Source organism: Anomaloglossus baeobatrachus, chromosome 5, assembly GCF_048569485.1.
Source record: "Anomaloglossus baeobatrachus isolate aAnoBae1 chromosome 5, aAnoBae1.hap1, whole genome shotgun sequence".
Taxonomy (NCBI): Eukaryota; Metazoa; Chordata; class Amphibia; order Anura; family Aromobatidae; genus Anomaloglossus; species Anomaloglossus baeobatrachus.
The window spans coordinates 529,559,745-529,582,053 of record NC_134357.1 but is presented as its reverse complement, the minus strand read 5'-3'; the positions used below and the strand labels follow the sequence as shown (position 1 = coordinate 529,582,053).

The 22,309-nt window shown below is 47.3% G+C and overlaps 1 protein-coding gene across 1 annotated transcript in view; it reads right to left on the bottom strand.

Annotated features, from left to right (window-relative positions):
- LOC142312911 (uncharacterized) overlaps positions 1 to 20,220 on the bottom strand; it is a 153,819-nt gene extending 133,599 nt beyond the window's left edge. Inside the window, 10 exon segments of the mRNA XM_075351899.1 lie at positions 474 to 564; positions 1,511 to 1,608; positions 1,692 to 1,815; positions 1,898 to 2,149; positions 2,585 to 2,663; positions 17,771 to 18,686; positions 19,326 to 19,416; positions 19,615 to 19,712; positions 19,793 to 19,916; positions 19,999 to 20,220. Of these exon segments, the coding sequence (XP_075208014.1) occupies positions 474 to 564; positions 1,511 to 1,608; positions 1,692 to 1,815; positions 1,898 to 2,149; positions 2,585 to 2,663; positions 17,771 to 18,686; positions 19,326 to 19,416; positions 19,615 to 19,712; positions 19,793 to 19,916; positions 19,999 to 20,220 (2,095 nt within the window).
- Positions 20,221 to 22,309: the final 2,089 nt, after the last annotated feature.

Below are 22,309 nucleotides of genomic sequence, written 5' to 3'. Positions count from 1 at the left end.
AAAAGGGAAAGAGTCAATAAATATAAGGAAAGGATTCAAGAAGGAAAGAAAAAGAAATTCACACTTGGCTCTTGCTACTCATGGAATAGTGGTTTGTGATAAAATAAAAGCCCAGCACACAGATTAAATTTTTTGTCATGTGATTTTCCAAATTGTCAGTAAATTCTATGTATGCTGTTGCTTTTCTATGTAATTTAGAGATCTGAGCAGCTAAGGGTCAGAATTTTCTCATTCCAGGGAATAGCATGGGTCCTCTGGGCTGTAAGCTCTGGCTGAATCAGATCTCACTCCGGTAAATGGACTTCCAATGCCAAAAGTAATAGAGACAGTTTTGGGTGGACGAGCATGTAGTAGTTTACTAGTAAAATGGTGGCCACTTAATTATATGGCCGGACTACATCATTGATAAAGTAGCTACAGCCAGTGACTGAGAAGAATCTGTGACATCTCTGCAATTTTTGATCACTACTCACCTGGGTAGTCATATGTAGGAATCTCCTCTTTACACCGCTTATCAGCCTTCACATATGTCTCTGTAGTATTAATATGGGTCTGATCGTTACCCTGAAAGAAATATTGTAAAGGTCACAGACAGATGAAGAAGTCACATCTATGATCAGCTCTAATCCTGCCATCTCCACCGCTCTCATCACACAAGTATAAAACAAATACCGTATATACTGGCGTATAAGACGACTTTTTACCCCCTTAAAATAATGGCTCCAGTGGGGGGGTCGTCTTATACGCCGGATATACGGTAAACTGCATATTAGGCCCATTGTTTCAGTACCAGTATGTACCCACAATCCTGCAGTGAGAGGTACACTATAGCGAGGGAAAATGATGTACAGTATAAATATAACAATCACCCTCCTGGGTGCTGTAGTGCGCCGCTCCACTCCGTTCCACGCTTGGATTCTGCCTCCATAGCGACGAGGGAGGAACTTCCTGTCACCGCTGCTGAATGGCAGAGCGCTGGCCAATCAGAGGCAAGCAGCTCTGCCTTGACGTCAGCGCCCTAGCAGGGAAGTTCCTGCCTCGTCGTTATGGAAACGCGATACACAGCCCGGCCCCGTACTGGTATATCATACAGCATATACAGCGGATATATAGCGGATATATAGCAGGGGGCCGCACTGTGTGAGGAGGTGTTTTTTTTTCACTGTCCAGTATAACCAATAGGATTAGTGCAGTAACGCCAGATTCCCCTCGCATCCATGCAGGGACATCCCCTGCACTAATCCTATTGGTTATACTGGACAGTAAAAAAAACACCTCCTCACACAGTGCGGCCCCCTGCTCTTAGCATACTGAAGCATACTGAACGGGGGTAGTCTTATACAGTGAGTACCGTATATCCCAAATTCTATATTTTTAGGGCAGAAGTTGGGGGTCGTCTTATACGCCGGCATATACGGTAATACTAGAGGATAAAACAAGACTGAACACAAGACCTTCACAGCCGTCTACACATCATAGGGAGATTTCATGACACCTTCTCTCCATCTACCTTATGATCTTGAGGAACATTGGGATTTTCTTGTTTACAGTCCTGTGGAAGAAGAAGGTGGGGACATCTTTCTGGTGTTGTCCTCTTACTGGATAGAACTGGAGGAAACACATACAGGGAATGAATTAATTCTTTACATAAAGATAATTATAGGCCATGTGTATTTAGTCCTGTCTATTACCTGGTGGTGTGAGGGGTTGGGGAACCTCCATCATGACATCCTTGTACAGTTCTTTGTGTCCTTCTAAATACTCCCACTCCTCCATGGAGAAATAGACGGCGACATCCTGACACCTTATAGGAACCTGACACATACAATGATACCGTCATCCTCCGAGCTCTTCATAGCGTTACTGTATAATGTCCCAGCATTCCCAGCAGTGTCACCTCTCCAGTCAGCAGCTCAATCAACTTGTAGGTGAGTTCTAGGATCTTCTGATCATTGATGTCATGTATCAGGGGGTAAGGTGGAGGCCCTGTGATTGGGATCAGGGGTCTTCCCCATCCCTCAGACACAGGGTCCTGACAGCGCTCACTAGAGGTCTTCTTCACTACTGTGTAATCCTGGTTATGGAGAGACACATTAATAAATCTCACTACAGACATTTCCAGAGTCCTCACCTCTCCAGTTCTGTCCATCTGTTATTCCCATAGATAAGAATGATGTAATGTGACGTCATCAGAATCTCTCACCTCTCCAGTAAGCCGAAAGAGGATCTCTAGGGTGAGGTTTAATATCTTCTCCGCCATCTTGTACCTATCCCTATCCATCCTTGACGAGCCAATCAGGAAAATTATATAGGTGGTCTCCACTAAGAGGATCCGATAGTGTAGGGACCTGAATGGGGAGATGAACTGATGTAACATCATAAAGATCCCGTGTAATAATACAATTACTAGAGATAATAAGAAGATGTGAGGAGATATAACGTGAAGATGTATATACTAGAACATTGCTGAATTGCTGACGAAGACATCTCCTCCCTGCTCCCAATCACGGGCTATGTCAGTCACCGCTTCAGCTACTGATTGGCAGGAAGGATCACATGTTTGTCAGGAATAAATAGAAAATACAACGACTGGCAGGGGGACCCAAGCAGTGCTGGCATAAGAGTAGCCGTCAATATGAAAGTTTCCAGTCTTCCCTGGAGAACTGAAACACAGCATCCATTATATCTGGGACAAATAGAGGCCTCTGTTCCCTGTATCCCTATATATCGGCATGATAGTCGGGGGCCTAATAATGGTGTCCTAGAACGTTGACATTAAAAATATAATGAGAAAAATACAACCACATTGACTAAAATAAATTTCACTGGAATATTCTGTCCCCAGAATGTCTGCATTACAATGTACAGCTCAGAGAGCAGATACCAGCCCCCTCATACATCTATAGCCCCTGCCAACTGCCGGATCAACATTTCCAAACTGGGGAAACTGGTACAGGAGATCGGTGGTGGGTTCTGGGGTCATCAGGATTTGCAGCAAGAATGGGGTGAAGAAAGGATTTACAGTTGAAACCAGGGGTTTCACTCCGCTCTCTATAAAGACACATTTGCATGTTTTTCTCATGACCTGACATGAAATCAGAATAAATCTTTTCCGTTTAAGGTCAATTAGGAACCAAAATTATTTATATTTGCCAAATACCAGAATAACGAGAGAGAATGTCTTAAGGCATTTTTATTACTTTCTGCAAAGTCAAAAGTTTACATACATTTTATTAGTATTTGGTGCCATTACCCTTAAACTGTATGGCTTGGGTGAAGCGTTTTGGATCTCTTGCCACAAGCTTGTCACAATAATTGGTACTAATTTCGTCCCATTCCTCCTGACAGAACTGGTGTAACTGAGCCATGTTTGTAGGTCGCCTTGCTCGAACCTGCCTGTTCAGTTTTGCTCATAAATTTTCAATAAGATTGAGATCAGGGTTTTGTGATGGCCACTCCAAAACATTGACTTTGTTATCCTTAAGCCAATATGTAACCAGTTTGGCTGTATTTTTAGGGTTATTGTCCATTTGGAAGACCCATTTCCGCCTAAGCTTTCCTGGCTCATGTCTTGAGTTGTTACTTCAGTATTGCCACATAATCTTCTTTCATCATGTTGCCATCTATTTTGTGAAGTGCACTGGTCCCTCCTGCAGCAAAACAACCCCCCAACATGATGCTGCCACCCCCGTGTTTCACAGTTTGGATGGTGTTCTTAGGCTTCAAAGCTTCTCCCTTTTTACTCCAACTGTAATGATGTTCATTATGGCCAAACAGTTCAATTTTAGTTTTGTAAGACCAAACAACAGGTCTCCAAAATTAAGGTGTTTGTTCCTGTGTGCATTTGCAAACATTAATCTGGCTTTTTTATGTTTCTTTTGTAGTAATGGATTCTTCCTGGCAGAGTGGCCTTTCAGCCCATGTTGATACAGTACTCGTTTCACTGTGTATAATCACCTAATCTTACCAGCTTCCGCCAGCATCTTCACAAGGTCTTTTGCTTTTGTTCTTGGGTTGATATGCACATGTCTGACCAAAGCATGCTCACCTCTGGTACAGATAACCCGTCTCCTTCCTGAGCGGTATGATGGCTGGACATTCCCATCTTGTTTGTACTTGCGTATAATTGTTTGTACAGATGAAGGCGGCACCTTCAGGTATCTGGAAATTGCACTCAGTGATGAGCCAGACTTCTGCAAGTCCACAATTCTCTTCCTGAGGTCTTGGCTGATTTCTTTTGACTTTCCCATGATACTACATAAAGAAGCAGTGTGTTTCAGGTGTGCATTAAAATACATCCACAAATGTGTCTCTAATTAACTCAGATGTTGCCAATAAACCAGAAGCTTTCAAAGACATGACATCATCATATGGGCTGCGCCATATTGTTTGTATGTATGTAAACTTTTGACTTTGCAGAAAGTAATACAAAAATGCCTTAAAACATTCTCTCTCATTATTCTGACTTGGCAAACACAGTATAAATAATTTTGATTCTTAATTGACCTAAATCGGGAAAGGTTTATTCTGATTTCATATCAGATAGTGAGTAAAACATGCAGATGTGTCTTTATAGAGAGAGGATGGAAACTTCTGGTTTCAACTATATATTGGGGGTGAGGAGGGGCGTACCAAATAGTTGAGAGGGGATGGTGGTACTCTGGGAACATTATAGTGTGGGGTCAGGAAAGGAGCATGAAAATACGTGTTTCCATGTTGTTATGTTTAGTTGGGTCATCTGTATCTATCAGAGGAAAAGGAACAAAAACCTCATGATGGGAACATGAAATCACGTTAATAGTAGAGATGGGCCAATCTTTGGAGGTTCGGTTCACAGGGCACATTCCAATCTTAGATAAAGTTCGGTTTGTGACCCGGACTTGAACCGAACCTCAACGGAAATCAGTAATTGAGCAGTGTGTCTCCATCCACATGCAGACGGCCATAAGCAGAACACTTCCAGGGGAGGAATGGTGGATGGGGTTTTTCAAATTATCTTTGATTTTTTTGTGTGTGGGAACATTACATCTGATCACGCTGATTTTACCCCCAGTTTGAGCCGTTCAAACACTGCACGCATCTTACACAGCGCTAAGCATCACTCATACCCAAGCACAGGGCTGAGCATCACTCATACCCAAGCACAGGGCTGAGCATCACTCATACCCAAGCACAGGGCTGAGCATCATTCATACCCAAGCACAGGGCTGAGCATCACTCATACCCAAGCACAGGGCTGAGCATCACTCATACCCAATCACAGGGATGAAAATCACTCATACCCAATCACAGGGATGAAAATCACTCATACCCAATCACAGGGATGAAAATCACTCATACCCAATCACAGGGATGAAAATCACTCATACCCAAGCACAGGGCTGAGCATCCCTCATACCCGAGCACAGGGCTGAGCATCCCTCATACCCGAGCACAGGGCTGAGCATCCCTCATACCCGAGCACAGGGCTGAGCATCCCTCATACCCGAGCACAGGGCTGAGCATCCCTCATACCCGAGCACAGGGCTGAGCATCCCTCATACCCGAGCACAGGGCTGAGCATCCCTCATACCCAAGCACAGGGCTGAGCATCCCTCATACCCAAGCACAGGGCTGAGCATCCCTCATACCCAAGCACAGGGCTGAGCATCACTCATACCCAAGCACAGGGCTGAGCATCACTCATACCCAAGCACAGGGCTGAGCATCACTCATACCCAAGCACAGGGCTGAGCATCACTCATACCCAAGCACAGGGCTGAGCATCACTCATACCCAAGCACAGGGCTGAGCATCACTCATACCCAAGCACAGGGCTGAGCATCACTCATACCCAAGCACAGGGCTGAGCATCACTCATACCCAAGCACAGGGCTGAGCATCACTCATACCCAAGCACAGGGCTGAGCATCACTCATACCCAAGCACAGGGCTGAGCATCACTCATACCCAAGCACAGGGCTGAGCATCACCCATACCCAAGCACAGGGCTGAGCATCCCTCATACCCAAGCACAGGGCTGAGCATCACTCATACCCAAGCACAGGGCTGAGCATCACTCATACCCAAGCACAGGGCTGAGCATCACCCATACCCAAGCACAGGGCTGAGCATCCCTCATACCCAAGCACAGGGCTGAGCATCCCTCATACCCAAGCACAGGGCTGAGCATCCCTCATACCCGAGCACAGGGCTGAGCATCACTCATACCCGAGCCCAGGGCTGAGCATCACTCATACCCGAGCCCAGGGCTGAGCATCACTCATACCCGAGCCCAGGGCTGAGCATCCCTCATACCCGAGCACAGGGCTGAGCATCCCTCATACCCAAGCACAGGGCTGAGCATCCCTCATACCCAAGCACAGGGCTGAGCATCCCTCATACCCAAGCACAGGGCTGAGCATCCCTCATACCCAAGCACAGGGCTGAGCATCACTCATACCCAAGCACAGGGCTGAGCATCACTCATACCCAAGCACAGGGCTGAGCATCACTCATACCCGAGCCCAGGGCTGAGCATCACTCATACCCGAGCCCAGGGCTGAGCATCACTCATACCCGAGCCCAGGGCTGAGCATCCCTCATACCCGAGCACAGGGCTGAGCATCCCTCATACCCGAGCACAGGGCTGAGCATCCCTCATACCCAAGCACAGGGCTGAGCATCCCTCATACCCAAGCACAGGGCTGAGCATCCCTCATACCCAAGCACAGGGCTGAGCATCACTCATACCCAAGCACAGGGCTGAGCATCACCCATACCCAAGCACAGGGCTGAGCATCACTCATACCCAAGCACAGGGCTGAGCATCACTCATACCCAAGCACAGGGCTGAGCATCACTCATACCCGAGCCCAGGGCTGAGCATCCCTCATACCCGAGCACAGGGCTGAGCATCCCTCATACCCGAGCCCAGGGCTGAGCATCCCTCATACCCGAGCACAGGGCTGAGCATCCCTCATACCCGAGCACAGGGCTGAGCATCACTCATACCCGAGCACAGGGCTGAGCATCACTCATACCCAAGCACAGGGCTGAGCATCACTCATACCCAAGCACAGGGCTGAGCATCACTCATACCCAAGCACAGGGCTGAGCATCACTCATACCCAAGCACAGGGCTGAGCATCCCTCATACCCAAGCACAGGGCTGAGCATCACTCATACCCAAGCACAGGGCTGAGCATCACTCATACCCAAGCACAGGGCTGAGCATCCCTCATACCCAAGCACAAGGCTCAGCATCACTCATACCCAAGCACAGGGCTGAGCATCCCTCATACCCAAGCACAGGGCTGAGCATCACTCATACCCAAGCACAGGGCTGAGCATCCCTCATACCCGAGCACAGGGCTGAGCATCCCTCATACCCGAGCACAGGGCTGAGCATCCCTCATACCCAAGCACAGGGCTGAGCATCACTCATACCCAAGCACAGGGCTGAGCATCACTCATACCCAAGCACAGGGCTGAGCATCCCTCATACCCAAGCACAGGGCTGAGCATCCCTCATACCCAAGCACAGGGCTGAGCATCCCTCATACCCGAGCACAGGGCTGAGCATCCCTCATACCCGAGCACAGGGCTGAGCATCCCTCATACCCGAGCCCAGGGCTGAGCATCCCTCATACCCGAGCACAGGGCTGAGCATCACTCATACCCGAGCCCAGGGCTGAGCATCACTCATACCCGAGCCCAGGGCTGAGCATCACTTATACCCAAGCACAGGGCTGAGCATCCCTCATACCCAAGCACAGGGCTGAGCATCCCTCATACCCGAGCCCAGGGCTGAGCGTCCCTCATACCCGAGCCCAGGGCTGAGCATCACTCATACCCAAGCACAGGGCTGAGCATCACTCATACCCAAGCACAGGGCTGAGCATCACTCATACCCAAGCACAGGGCTGAGCATCCCTCATACCCAAGCACAGGGCTGAGCATCCCTCATACCCAAGCACAGGGCTGAGCATCCCTCATACCCGAGCACAGGGCTGAGCATCACTCATACCCGAGCACAGGGCTGAGCATCCCTCATACCTGAGCACAGGGCTGAGCATCCCTCATACCCGAGCACAGGGCTGAGCATCCCTCATACCTGAGCACAGGGCTGAGCATCCCTCATACCCGAGCACAGGGCTGCTCGCTTGAGTGGTTTGCACTCATAACTCACTCGAACTTCAAACCCGAGCTTTGTTTCTTTTGGAAGTCTATTTCCGAACCCGAACTCCTAACATCGAGCCCCGCTCTTCTCTACTTAATAGTCTTAGTGCTGAAGGGGTTAATGCCCCCTGCCACCAGTAATGGGGAATCTCCACATACCTCCTCCTGCAGAGCCGCACACTAGATATATGGCTGCTCTGTGCTTACAGGACCTGTGATGATGTCACATGGAGGGGAGGAGTCAGGGGTCACATGATCAGCTCCTCAGTGTATGTGTAAGGGATGGACGGACCCCTTACAAGGAGGCGTAGGTTTCCCCCTGAAGATACCCCCGCTGGGGTAGACAAAGACGCTATGTTTATGTTTATGTTGATATTTTATTGTATTTGCACTGTATAGCTGGGTTCCCCTAGTGGCCGGGTGGGAGGGCTGTCCCCATAGAAACATGGCAGGAGAAAGGAGGAGCCGGCAGCAGCAGGGGAAGGGAGAGAGAGAGGAGTGAGAGCTTGGTGGCAGTCGAGTCCGGGACAGGGGAGAAGAACAGAGGGGGCAGGGTGTGGAAGCTTGTTGGACAGCTAACGAAGAAAAAGGGAAAGAAAGAGTGTCCTCTATGGTGAAGCAGGGTTGGGTGGGTCAAGCCTGTAGTAGCCGGAGTGGGAGCCCAGGTGAAGTGGAGTAGCCGGGCACAGCCCCATGAGAGGAGACGACAAGAGGAGTTTTCCCCCCCAGCAGAGGTTGTGAATCGACGCTATCAAATTGTTGCCGTTGTTGTGAAGATTCGTGCAATAAATATGCCTTCTGGTTCATCTGATCTCCGTCTGCAGAGTCTTTCTACGTCTGTCAGCATTCTCTGCACCACCACACTCTGCCCTACCAAGCAATCCCCTGTCCCAACAGTGACGGCGGAGCCGGGGGTTAGCCTGAGAGAAAAAGGGGCCACGACTACAACCCCCGAGGCACCCCGTTACATATGCAGGACTCTGCTGTGCTGGGTGTCATGGTGCTGGATGAGGGGAAGGTTATGTGTGGGGTCAGGAGGGGTTTACAGTGTGGATGTAGCAGAGCCGTGTGTGTATGACGTGTATGGAGCGGAGCCGCATGAGTACGATGTGTGCCTGAGCGGAGCCATGTGTGTGTGTGTGACGCCCTGGACTAGTCAGGTCGTCACAGGGTTCTGCACAATCTTTCTCTCTCCGTGCAGGGCTCAACCCCCCCATGATTCTGGGAACCTAACCTGCAGTACTGCCTCCACCAGCATTCACAAATCCTAGATACACCTTGCACCACACCTGTCAGGCACACCAGTGGGCTGCTTAAGCTGGAATAGGGCAGTCCACCTAGGGGTCAGACATAGTGGTGGGAGGGGGGAAGTGCAGAGCAGAGCTGACAGGCAGAACAGAAGTAGCTCCCAGTGAGTGAGGAGCTGGGAGTAGCAGCTCCCCGGAGTTGATTGGTAGCCCTCGAGCTGTGAGGAGCTCTGAGGAAGCTGGTAGTTGTAGCTCCCAGAGGAGAAGCAGACTAGGTTGCAGACGGTGATCTGGACCTAGAGGAGTTGGACCCCCGGTCGCAGGTGATTGAGGCGAGGTGCCTGGGTCCTGTCTTAGAGGACGGTCAGCAGCCTGGTCCTAATCACTGGTCCGGGACCGAAGGCACAATTAGATACACGGACCCTAGGTTGGAGAGAAGCTTCAGGCGACCCGGCAATTAACCTGCGGAGGACAGGACCTCTATGGACTGTTCCCATGAATCTCAGAGATCGGGGGCACTAGCGCAATGAGGGGGATAGGGCTTTCTAAACAAGCAGCCCACTGAAATCCCAGGCGTGAGCTCCTGAGAGCAAGCTCTTCGACTTAGCCACAGTGGGGAACGGGGCCCGGAAAGCTCCAAGCTGACGGGCCACAAAGGACACTCTAAATTACTGTGCCAGGAGGCAGGTCATGGACCACCAGGCAGTGCTGCAGGAAACAGGACCCGGACGAGCTCCCCCAAGAGGGCAGCGGCACCCAGAGACTTTGTTTACCCTGTTGTCAGCGTCTGCTTTATTGCTGAGTGAGTACCTAATTAACCCCTGCAACCAGTGAGCCTGCGCTCCCCCCTGCACTGTCCCCACCATCCAGAGTCCTGGGGCCGTCCCCTACCCGTGGAGAGTGATGACATCTAGCTGCCCGACTCCATCACCCCGGGTACTCCCAACGGCAGCGCGGTACTCCCAATTACCGTACACCACGGGTGGCGTCACAAACTATATCTCCCCTGTAAAGACCCCCCTCTTCATTTGACTGTGGCCCCTAGCCCCCGGATCCGGAGAACCTCGAGCCACGAGTAATTATCACTCCCGGATCTGAGCGGTTTGACCGCTGCAGGGGCGGCACATATGTGTGTAGAGCAGAACTGTGTGTGTACAACGTGTATAAACCAAAGCCGTGTGTGTACGATGTGTGCGGAGCAGAGCCGTGTGTGTACAGAGCAGTGCTGTGTCAGCTTCCAGATTCTGGAAAAGCAAAAAGTCGCAGCATGCTACGATTGTCAGCTAGAGACTTGTCACTCTTACCCATACAAGTATATGGGTGCGAATGAAACATCGGACTGCACTCTGATGACATCTAAGTGCAGTGCGATAATCACATTAGTTGATAATGGAGGAGATGGTGAGCTTAATCCTTCCCTCTCCTCCACAGCTGTGATCTGATTGCAGGATCGGATCACAGTTGCATGACACTTGGCTCATGCTGGCAGCATAGCGGGAGCCGAGGGTCATTAGCATATCACATCTGATACGCTTGCATCAAAGGCCATACGATTGTGTGAATCCAAACTAAAAGCCATTCTCCGTAGGAGACCATAAATCTAATATATAAAGTGTATGTATGCATGTAAGTGTACAGTATGTCTACAAAGGAATCCACACCGTCGCATTTACAATCACAAAATTTTGCACAGCCAATTCATTTGACTCAGGGAATGTCATAGATTATGTTTTGAGGGGAAAATGTAACCCCGCACTTTGCAGTTATTCACCAAAAAACTAAAGTTAATGAAGCTGGAAATGGATGTTATTATAGACTCCTATTATGGGCAGAGAAAGAGACCCAAACACACAGAAAGAGACAGACAGAGACATCCAGATAGAAAGACACATACACAGAAAGAGACACAAAGAGATACAGACACAAAAAGAGCCGAACAGAAATACACACACACAGAAACTTCCAGGTAATAGCATTCAGAGAAAAAAAATCCGGCACCACTCACATGCGTATAATCGAAAAAAACAAATCCCCAGCAACTCCAAGGATTATTGGTCTTAAACTTCAAAATCATATTTCAGAAGTCTTCAAATTATGCAGAGAAATCTGGAAGTTGCACTCACCATCCTTAAATAAAATTCTTGTACTTTGTTAGTTCATCTGTAGCGCCCTGGAAAACCAGGTAGTTGTACATGTAGGCCCCCCGTATAACACCTATCCCACGAAGGATTAAATCAGCTGACCTGAAACCCTAGTCGCCCCCCTCAGGGAAGGACGGACACACCAGTGGGCGTGACCAGGTGGATAGGGAACACTCACCTAGGGGTCTGGAGAGCCCGGGGCGGGAAAACAGTGAGTGGAGTGTTAGTTGAAGTTTGGAGTGGAGGTGAAAACTGTCAGGTGCCAGGGTCGGAGCCCTGACACTTTGGCTAGGTGGCAGATGGTAGGCAGAGTCTGCAGGAAATGGGACGACGGCTGCCGGAGATCCGAGGTGGACCGGGACAGGGTCGGAGCCCGCCGGTACCGACACCGGAGAACCGACCCGGAAACCGTGTGCACAGAGGGGGTACTTGGACCCTGAAGCGAGGACCGGCACCAACGGCCTAGCTAATTAACCAATTGAGGGCAGGATTTTAAGTCCGGTCCCAACCTAAGTCCCGAAAAGTAGACAACCACCCACAGAGAGGGATAGGGCCACCGCCAGGGCCCGTAGATCCCAAGGGTCAGTGTCAGACGGGCACGGCTCCCAACCAAAGGACCGGGAGCGGACTCCCGTGTTTCACACCGGGAAGTCCTACCTACAACACACTGAGTGCAGAGGAGAGAGACTTTGACTACCAACCCGGGTATGGGATCAGATACACCCGTATGCAGCAGCCGGCCACCATCACCTTGGTTTACCACAGGACTTGTGTGCTTTATTCGACCGTAACATCCCCGGCTTGGCTGGGTGCGCCGGCCCCTGCACTCACCATCCTCAACATAGAGACACTGGGCCCCGGGACATTCATCCCTGTCCACGGAGGTGTTAACATCCAGCTGCCAGCCCAATGTCTCCCGGAGCCCCGCAACGGCAGCGGTGGTGCTACATCTCACCACACACCGTGGTCAAGGAGCGGTGATTGGTTGCTATAGGCAACAAAGGACATTGTTAGTATAGGACAGCTTATGTGTGAGTTAATATGATTTTGGTAGTCAGGCTTAGCCAACGTTCTTGTAGAGGCTGATGTAAGTCACATGACCTTACCTGTATACTAATTGTGTGGAGTTTTATGAGACAATATATTGCCTGTTTTGACAGCTAGTTTGGATATTTATCAAGTAGCCAATAGCAACCAATCAAAGCTCTTCTCTGTTTTGCTACAGGTCATTAATAGCAGCTCTGATTGGTTGCTATAGGCAATGAAGGACATTCTTAGTATAAGAATGTGTCAGTTAACCCTACAACGTGCAACCATAGAAATCTACAATAGAAAACAAGTAACCTAGCAGGCCTGCGAGGCCCCAGATATGTGTTCTAGGGTTAATATGATTTCAGTGGTGACAGGAAGTGGGAGAGAGAGGGAGAGTGGCAGAGGGAGAGAGAAAGAGAGGGAGAGTGGCAGAGGAAGAGAGGGAGAGTGGCAGAGGGAGAGTGGCAGATGGAAAGAGAGGGAGAGTGGCAGAGGGAGAGAGAAAGAGGGAGAGTGGCAGAAGGAGAGAGAGGGAGAGTGGCAGAGGGAGAGAGAAAGAGAGGCAGAGTGGCAGAGGGAGAGAGGGAGAGTGACAAGGGAGAATGGCAGAGGGAGAGAGAAAGAGAGGGAGAGTGGCAGAGGGAGAGAGAAAGAGAGGCAGAGTGGCAGAGGGAGAGAGGGAGAGTGGCAGAGGGAGTGAGAGTGGCAGAAGGAGACAGAAAGGAGGGAGAGAGGGAAAGAGAGAGAGAGACTTAGTTACTATCCGGGGCAATGCCGAGTACTACAGTTAAGGGTGCTTTAGCGATTGCTAGCGATGTTGAGCGCGATAGCACCCGCCCCAGTCGGTGGCACGATATGTGGTGATCACTGCAATAGCTAACATTATCGCTACGGCAGCGTCACACGCACATACCTGTGCAGTGACGTCGCTGTGACGGCCAAACAATCCCTCCCTCAATGGGGAGGTGCGTTCGGCATCACAGCGACGTCACTGCGACGTCACTAAGCGGACGGCCAATAGAAGTGGAGGGGCGGAGATGAGTGGGACGTAACATCCCGCCCACCTTCTTCCTTCCGCATTGCCGGTGGAGACAGGGAAGGAGATGTTCGTCGTTCCTGTGGCGTCACACACAGCGATATGTCCTGCCGCAGGAGCAACGAACAACATCGTACCTGCTGCAGCAACAATATTAAGGAAATGAGCGACATGTCAATGAGCAACGATTTTTCACGTTTTTGTGCTCGTTGATCGTCGCTCATTTGTGTTACACGCTGCGATGTCGGTAACGGCACCGGATGTGCGTCACTACCAACGTGACCCCGACGATATATCGTTACCGATATCGCAGCATGTAAAGCCCCCTTTAGTTTAGCTACCGTATATACAGCAGTTAAGATGGTATGGTATAGTACAAGAGATCTGACAATCCCAGGGTAAAGTCCCCTAAAGTGACAACAAAGCAAAATATTAATTAAATAAAAGTTTCCAAAAATATGAAAAAAATATGAAAGTTCAAATCACTTCCTTTTCCCTAACAATAAAGAAATGTTAAAAAAATATACAGATATGGTATCACTACCTGCAGAAAAGTCCAATCTATCAATATATAAAATTAATAAACCTGATTGGTAATCAGTGTGATGGAAAAAAAATCAAAACATTAGAACTGCTTATTTTTTGGTCAACGCAACAAAAATAAGGAGCAGAAAATATTAATACAAACTTCAGTTCAGGGCACAAAAAACAAGCCTTCGCACGGCTTTATCGACTGAAAACTACAAATGTTACAGAGCTTCGAAAATGGCAACACAAGCAAAAAAAAAAAAAAAAAATCACATTTTTTTTTTATTATCATGTAAATAAAAAAAATGCATGTTTGGCATCACTATAATTGTACTCACATAGAGATTCATATATCCAGGTCATTTTTATTGTATAATGAATAATGTAAAAAAAAATATATACACTATTGCGGAATTTTGCAGCCTTTGGATTTTTTCCCCGCTTTTCAGTCCATCACATAATAAAATGGAATAAAATGTGTCATACAACAGTTCATCTCGTCCTACAAAAAAAGAAGCCTTCATATACTGTAAGTATATGAACGAAAAAATTAAAGAAAAAGTTATAGCTCTTCGAAGAAGAGAAGTAGAAGAGAAGTAGAAAATGAAGTAGAAGAGAAGTAGAAAATGCAAAACTCGAATATTGGAAAGGGGTTAAAACAATGTATGCTACGTGTTATTATGGAGAGTCCTCGTGTAGTGTCACGGAGTGTCGGGAGTCGGGACATAAGCTGGGGCTGCAGGTAACCGGATCTCAAGGCCGTCCTGTAACAAAAACCCGAGAAATAGGGACTGGTCATATACACAACTGTAAGCTGTTTATATCTAAGGTGATGGCACAATCTTTTCAAGAGCATCGTGTGCTGCTTGAGTTTAAGGACGCAGCAGTGGAAGGCAACTCTGCATGCTGGATTGTCAGTAACATTTGTGGTCTGCCAGACCCAGTGCCACAGATGAAGCTTTCTTGTCCTTCATGTCCTCTGTGTTCATCAGTCTTTTGTCATGTTGTCCAGGTCTACTGCCCCGTACAGGGCTCACGTTACCATTGCATAATCCAAGTGTTTGCATGCAGTAGAAGGTCATTTTGGGGAAAAGTTAAAAGTTGTGTGGCGTTGCAATTGCCGTGCCCGGAAACCAATCACCCAGCAGTCACACACGCTATACCAAAGCAGGAAGACAAGATAACAGCTTCAGACTCGTGTGAAAATGCTGATGAATGAGGGTTTGATGAAGATGAAGTAAAATTGCCCCCTGATGAGTCTCAATCCTCTTGCTGCCCAGCAGCATTGGTGCCCACAGATTGGACAGCACAGCTCCAGAACTTCTCCCTCGCTGACACGGCAGAGACATTACAGCCGGTTTCTCCATCTTCAGACCTTATAATTAGGCGGACAGACTGCGAATGCTGAACAGTGTGTTGTCTGCCGGATGCTCCAGTTCAGCATATTGCTATCTCTAAATATTGAAATTAACCAGAATATTTCTGTGGGAACATCACCCATCAGGCTACAGTAGATACACTAGGCTTGTACCCAGTTATCGACAGTTCGAGAGATCGTCACAACAATCATCTGATATCCCCTTAAGGGCCTCTGGTACGAGAAGAGATAAATCCCTGTTTACGTCCCTAGAAAGCCCACTGGAGGAGATCCAAAAGTCCAACATTAGTCTCCCGATATAAAATATTATTTATTATCTAGCTGTAGTACTCGGAGTTGCCTGGGATAATAGCTGTCTCTCTCCCGCTCTGTCTCCCTCTCTGTCTCTCAGAATCGGACATGGTTGCTGAATGTGTGATGACAGGTGCAGTGTGGGAGGCATTCATGCCTGCTTTCTGGACAGGGGATTGGCAAGCACGTAGCACAGGGGAAGAGATAGTAGTGTCACCCGCAGACACGGATAGTGGAGCCAGGTGTTCGGCCCACCTAGTAAGGTACTTTGATGACATGTGCCGGAGCATGTTGCTAGTGGTCAGGCTGGTAGTGGTTAGACCTCTGCTGATCTGGTTACAGGACAGGTTGCAAATTACCATTTTTTATCGTCCGTACTTTTTTTAATAAAGCACCAGTCTGGGGAATGCCAAACACTTAACCCTTGGATTAGGAATTTGCTGCATGTGGGTGCTATGGGGAACAGTTGCCCGCTTTCACCTTCTGGCCACCCCACTGCCTTTTCTTGCCTATTGTGCAGCTGCGGATCCCTCCCTCTCTGCACTGCTGTCCTCGCTTTACATGGCACCTTCCCAGGTTGGTCATCTACCTTTTGAGAGACTAATTGCCGTTCCACACCATTTTCTTCTCACTGTGGCTTCTCAAACATTTGGGCATCACTACATACGATCTTTTCATGTCCGTCTTGAAACGTGCAGGGTGAGAGGCAGGAATTAATAAATGGAAATGTGAAGAACTCCTCGGAGTGTCCGAGTGTGGGATCTCGTCTCCTGCCACTTGCCATGGTGGGAGGAAGGAGGATCAAGTAATAATGGAAGCATTATCTGCCATCTACCAAATAGCACTATTTTGACTTCAAAAGTCGTGTCCCGCGCCCCCCCTGCAAAGTGAGACAGGAAGATAAGTTTTGTGGATGAAGGTTTTGTGGATGAGCGTGTTTGATGCGCTCCCACAGCAGCCACAGTTTCACCTGACCCACCGCTTGGGGCATCAGCAGCACATTAATTTCCCCATTTGTTACCGGACACCTTGCGCATCTTAAATTAGGTATGTAATATAATATATACCTACAAACTTTTCAGTATTAAAAGTGAAAAGAAAATATGTAGCCCTGAAAAAGACTTTTGCTTTTACGTTGCAGAAGTATACCTATAGAAGGACTGTAAGGAAATAAACCCTGGTTATATGCCTCTAATCCAAACCTATCCCTCCTCCACGAGCTATCCCTACAGTGAATGAATGTAACAGCGGTCATATAGAGTATTGCTTTTTATTTTAAGATAACAGATTTCTATTAATAAATACATATATTTTAATTTTAACGTAAGTTCTAAATTGATTTCTATTTTTCTTTTACTTGTTTGATGCTGCTTTAACAAGCTCCGTTATGTGTGTTATTATACAGTTTGATAAAATATATGGTTCCTTCCTGTGTTTTTCTTCTTGGTTAGCCAAATATGATCTTTACAGGGAATCTGAGAGCAGCATGATGTAGGAATTGAGACCTTGATTCCAGCTATGTATCACTTACTAGGCTGCTTGCTGTACATTCAATAAAATCACAGTTTTTTATTCAAAGATTACTACTAGCTGTTTAATCCTGTTGCTCTGTGTAAACATATCCCCCACCACTGACTAGCAGCTTTCTGTCAATATACAGTATACAATTAAAGCTACCTATCAGTGGTTTGGGAGTGGGTATAGAGAGCACAACATTCAGAACACTACTAAATTGGTAGTAGGGAAAACAATGATTTTATCAAAACTGCAGCATAGCAGATCAGTGAGAGGCATTGCAGAAATCAGAGTGTCTGTCTCTACATGATATTGTTTTTAGAAGGGATAACTGGTAGATTTCTCACCTTCTAAGTATAATCATGGCTTTCCCCAGTGTGAGATTTTTGATGTTCAAGAAAATAAAATTTGTCTGTAAAACATATGCCACATTGTGAATCACGAATATGGCTTCTCACCTATATGACTTCTCTGGTGTGTAACAAGACTTGATTTACGTGCACAACATTTCCCACATTTTGAACATGAATAGGGCTTCTCCCCTGTGTGAGTTCTTTGGTGTGTAACAAGATTTGATTTACGTGCAAAATATTTTCCACATTCTGAACATGAATATCCCTTCTCCCCAGTGTGAATTCTCTGATGTTCAACAAGACTTGATTTATGTGCCCAACATTTTCCACATTCTGGACACGAATATGGCTTTTCTCCTGTGTGAGTTCTCTGGTGTATAACAAGATGAGATTTTTGGTTAAACTGTTTTCCACATTCTGAACATGAATATGGCTTCTCCCCTGTGTGACTTCTCTGATGTATAATAAGATTTGTCTTATCTGAATAACATTTCCCACATTCTGAACATAAATATGGCTTCTCTCCTGTGTGAAATTTCTGGTGTTTAACAAGATTTGACTTATCCACAAAACGTTTCCCACAGTCAGAACATGAAAATGGCTTCTCCCTTGTGTGAAATGTTTCATGTCTAATAAACTCTGCTTTCTGGCTGAAATATTTCCCACATGCTGAGCAACAAAATCTTTTCTCCTCTGTTTGACGTTTTTCATGTGTAACAAAACTGTAACTTTTTCCATATTGTGATATTGAAAATTGTTTTTTTGCTGTAAGAACAACTTGATTTTTAATGTCCAGTTTGTGACTTTTATTTTTCTTAATAGTCTGTGATGAATCAGAAGATAGGACCTGTTTAAAAGGATCGGATGATAGATCTTTGCTGTGAAGGGATGATGGGCTATCTGATGTAATGGCATTCCCTCCAGTTTTATCTTGTGCGATATCAAGGTCATCTGATTTAAAAATTGAAGTTGTAGGTTGCCCATCAAATCTCCTGGTGCAGGCATCTGCCAAGAACAAGGATTATTATTTTTGAATAAAATGTAATTTAAAATTACATTTTTAAATAATTTCTAATATATCCATAGAAATTGCAAGACAAAAACAGCTCAAGAAATAATAAACCTTAGTGCAGGAACCAGTAGAGCATGATGTTTGATTCTTTGTTCATTATGGCCCTCAAATATTGGAATAATAAGCCACTAAAAATGTTATGTAGACCAAAATTATACCAACACAAATTTATACTCAGCCTGAAGAAAAATTAAAAAAAGGTTCCCCTCTTAAATCCACCATTTGTCAGGGGAGAAAAAAAATAATAATAACAAGGGGGATAAAATCTAACTGTATTATCTTTCTTGGGTTTATGGGTCTATTGTTTATATTTGAGTATATAAATATAAAGGAAAGATTGATGAAGGGCTTTCCTCCTGGTTGTAAGCTTTGGCCGCAACAGTCTCAATTCCACAGGTCTTCTAAAGCCCAAAGTAATGGTAAATATTTTGAATGGAGGAACATACAGTGGTCTAGTGGAAAAATGCTGACCATTTAATTGCGATATGGCCAGGATACACTATTGATAAAGCAGCCACAGCACTGACTAAGAAGAATCTGTGACTTCTCTGCATTTAGTGGTTACTACTCACCTGGATAGTCATAGGTAGGCATCTCCTCTTTACACCGCTCATCACCTCTCACATAGGTCTCTGTAGTATTAATATGGGTCAGATCTTCACCCTGAAATATACTGTATATTGTAAAAGTCACAGATGGAGAAGTCACATCTATGATCAGCTCTAATCCTGCCATCTCCACCGTTCTCATTACACAAGTATAAAACATAGAATACTGGTGGATAAAACAAGACTGAGCACAAAACATTCACAGCCGTCTACACATCATAGGGAGATTTCATGGCACCTTCTCTCCATCTACCTGATGATCCTGAAGAACATTGGGATTTTCTTGATTACAGTCCTGTGGGAGAAGAGGACGGGGACATCTCTCTGGTGTTGTCCTCTTACTGGATAGAACTGGAGGAAACACATACAGGGACTGAATTCGTTCTTTACACACAAATTATAGGCCGTGTGTATTTAGTCCTGTCTATTACCTAGTGATGTGAGGGGCTGGGGATCCTCCATCATGACGTCCTTGTACAGATCTTTGTGTCCTTCTAAATACTCCCACTCCTCCATGGAGAAATAGATGGCGACTTGCTGACACCTTATAGGAACCTGACACATACAATGATACCGTCATCCCCCGATCCCTTCATAGCGTTACTGTATAATGTCCCAGCATTCCCAGCAGTGTCACCTCTCCAGTCAGCAGCTCAATCATCTTGTAGGTGAGTTCTAGGATCTTCTGGTCATCAATGTCTTCATGTATCAGGGGGTGAGGTGGAGGCTCCGTGCTTGGGCTCAGTGGTCTTCCCCATCCCTCAGACACAGGGTCCTGACAGCGCTCACTAGAGGTCTTCTTCACTACTGTGTAATCCTGGTTATGGAGAGACACAGTAATAAATCTCACTACAGACATTTCCAGAGTCCTCACCTCTCCAGTTCTGTCCATCTGTTATTCCCATAGATAAGAATGATGTAATGTGACGTCATCAGAATCTCCCACCTCTCCAGTAAGCTGGAAGAGGATCTCTAGGGTGAGGTGTAATATTCTCTCCGCCATCTTGGTCCTGTCCCTATCCATTCTTGACGGGTTAATCAGGAGAATTTTCCTATATAGAAGATCTCCACTGAGAGGATTGGATATTGTAGGGACCTGGATAGGGAGAAGATGAACTGATGTAACATCGTAAAGATCCCAAGTAATAATACAATTACTAGAGATAATAAGGGGAAGATATAAAGAGTTACAGTATAATTTGAAGATGTTGAAGAAGTGGTATTGACAGATCATATACACTAAAACATCTCCATGCTTCCAATCACTAGCTATATTGGTCACAGCTTCAGCTACCAAGTCGCTGTAGGGATCACATGTTTGTCAGAAATAACTAGAAATACAAAGACTGACGGGGCACGCAAGAAGTGGTGGCACTGGAAATTGGGGGACATTATTAATTTTATTATTTCTAGTTTTTATTATTTTACAGTATTCATTTTTTTCCCATTGAATCTACTAATAAAATGTATATATTTTAGGCCACACACACACACACACACACACACACACACACACACACACACACACACACACACACACACATATCAGCAGTTTATTCCATGGAGTCTATAGCTGAGTATGTTTCTCAGGGTACGTGTACACGATCAGTGTTCATAGCGTTTTGAACGAAGCATGCTTCAGCTGCGTCCAAAATGCTGTGTTGTACAGTTCAAACACAGTGGATGGGATATCTAGAAATCCCATGCCCACTGTGCTCATTTTTCCTGCAGCAAACACTGACCTGCGGTGCGATTTTCCGAGAGGCAGAATGTCAATTGTTTCTTACGGAGTCTGTTGGGGCCATTAGTATTACACTGAGCGGAGGGATAATACTCTGTAATACAGTAGTGAAGGGCGTCACCGGAGCAATCACAGGCCGGATGTTATGTAATGTATATGAGGCCATTAGTATTACACTGACCGGAGGGATAATACTCTGTACTACAGTAGTGCAGGGCGTCACCGGAGCAATCACAGACAATGTTATGTGATCACACTAATGAGGGTAGTTGTGGCGCCCTGGCCTAGCCAGGTCGTCACAGATAACATCCAAACACCCCCACCCCCATTAGACAGGGACACCAGCCAAACAAAAATCCTTGTTGCCTCCCTCCAGTGACTGATGTTCACACCAGGTGGGACGGAGCTAAGCGGTTGGCTCCACCCACCGAGGAGTTCACGGGCCTGGAGGCGGGAAAAGTGTCAGAACAGTTCAGGAGGTTGAAGTGAGAGGAGTAAAGTGGAGAGTGTCTGGGTTTGTGGCCCAGGCACTGACAGCAAGGTTGGCAGACGGTGGTGGCCGTCTACAGGAGTGGTGGAGCAACGCGGAACCGTAGGACCGGGGTCGGGCGACGGCCCGCCGGTACCGACCGGGGAGCGTAGTGAAGCCAGCACACACAGGCAGGGCCATCGGACCCCGACCAGGCTTGGAGCCGCCGACAATAGTCAGATCCGAATGTGACTGGAACCCCAGGGGTTTCACAACAACAAAAGTCCCGATTGAAGGCAACAGCCCACACCGTGAGGGTATACAGCTACCGCCTAAGGCTAGAGACCCAAGGGCCAGCGTCTGCGGGCAAACGGGCTCCTCCGGTACCCATACACCGGGGAGCGGACTACCGTTGGGAATCCATAGTAGTCAGAAAGAAGAACATCAAGGTGCAGGGAAAGACAGCCGCCATCACCTGTCCGGGAGAGACACTGCAGCCGGTTGCGGGACCCGTCACTACATCACCGGGCCCCGGGACCATCGACCCCTACCCACGGAGAGGGAAAGCAACATCCCAGCTGCTCCCTACCATCGCTCCCGGGATCCCTGTCATCAGCAGCGGTGGTGCCTATCTTCACCACGACCCGTGGGTGGCGTCACGGACTAAACCCCCCAAACCAACCACCCCTTTCACTCACGGGCGAGGAGCACCGCTTGAGTCCCCGGATCCGTCCCACC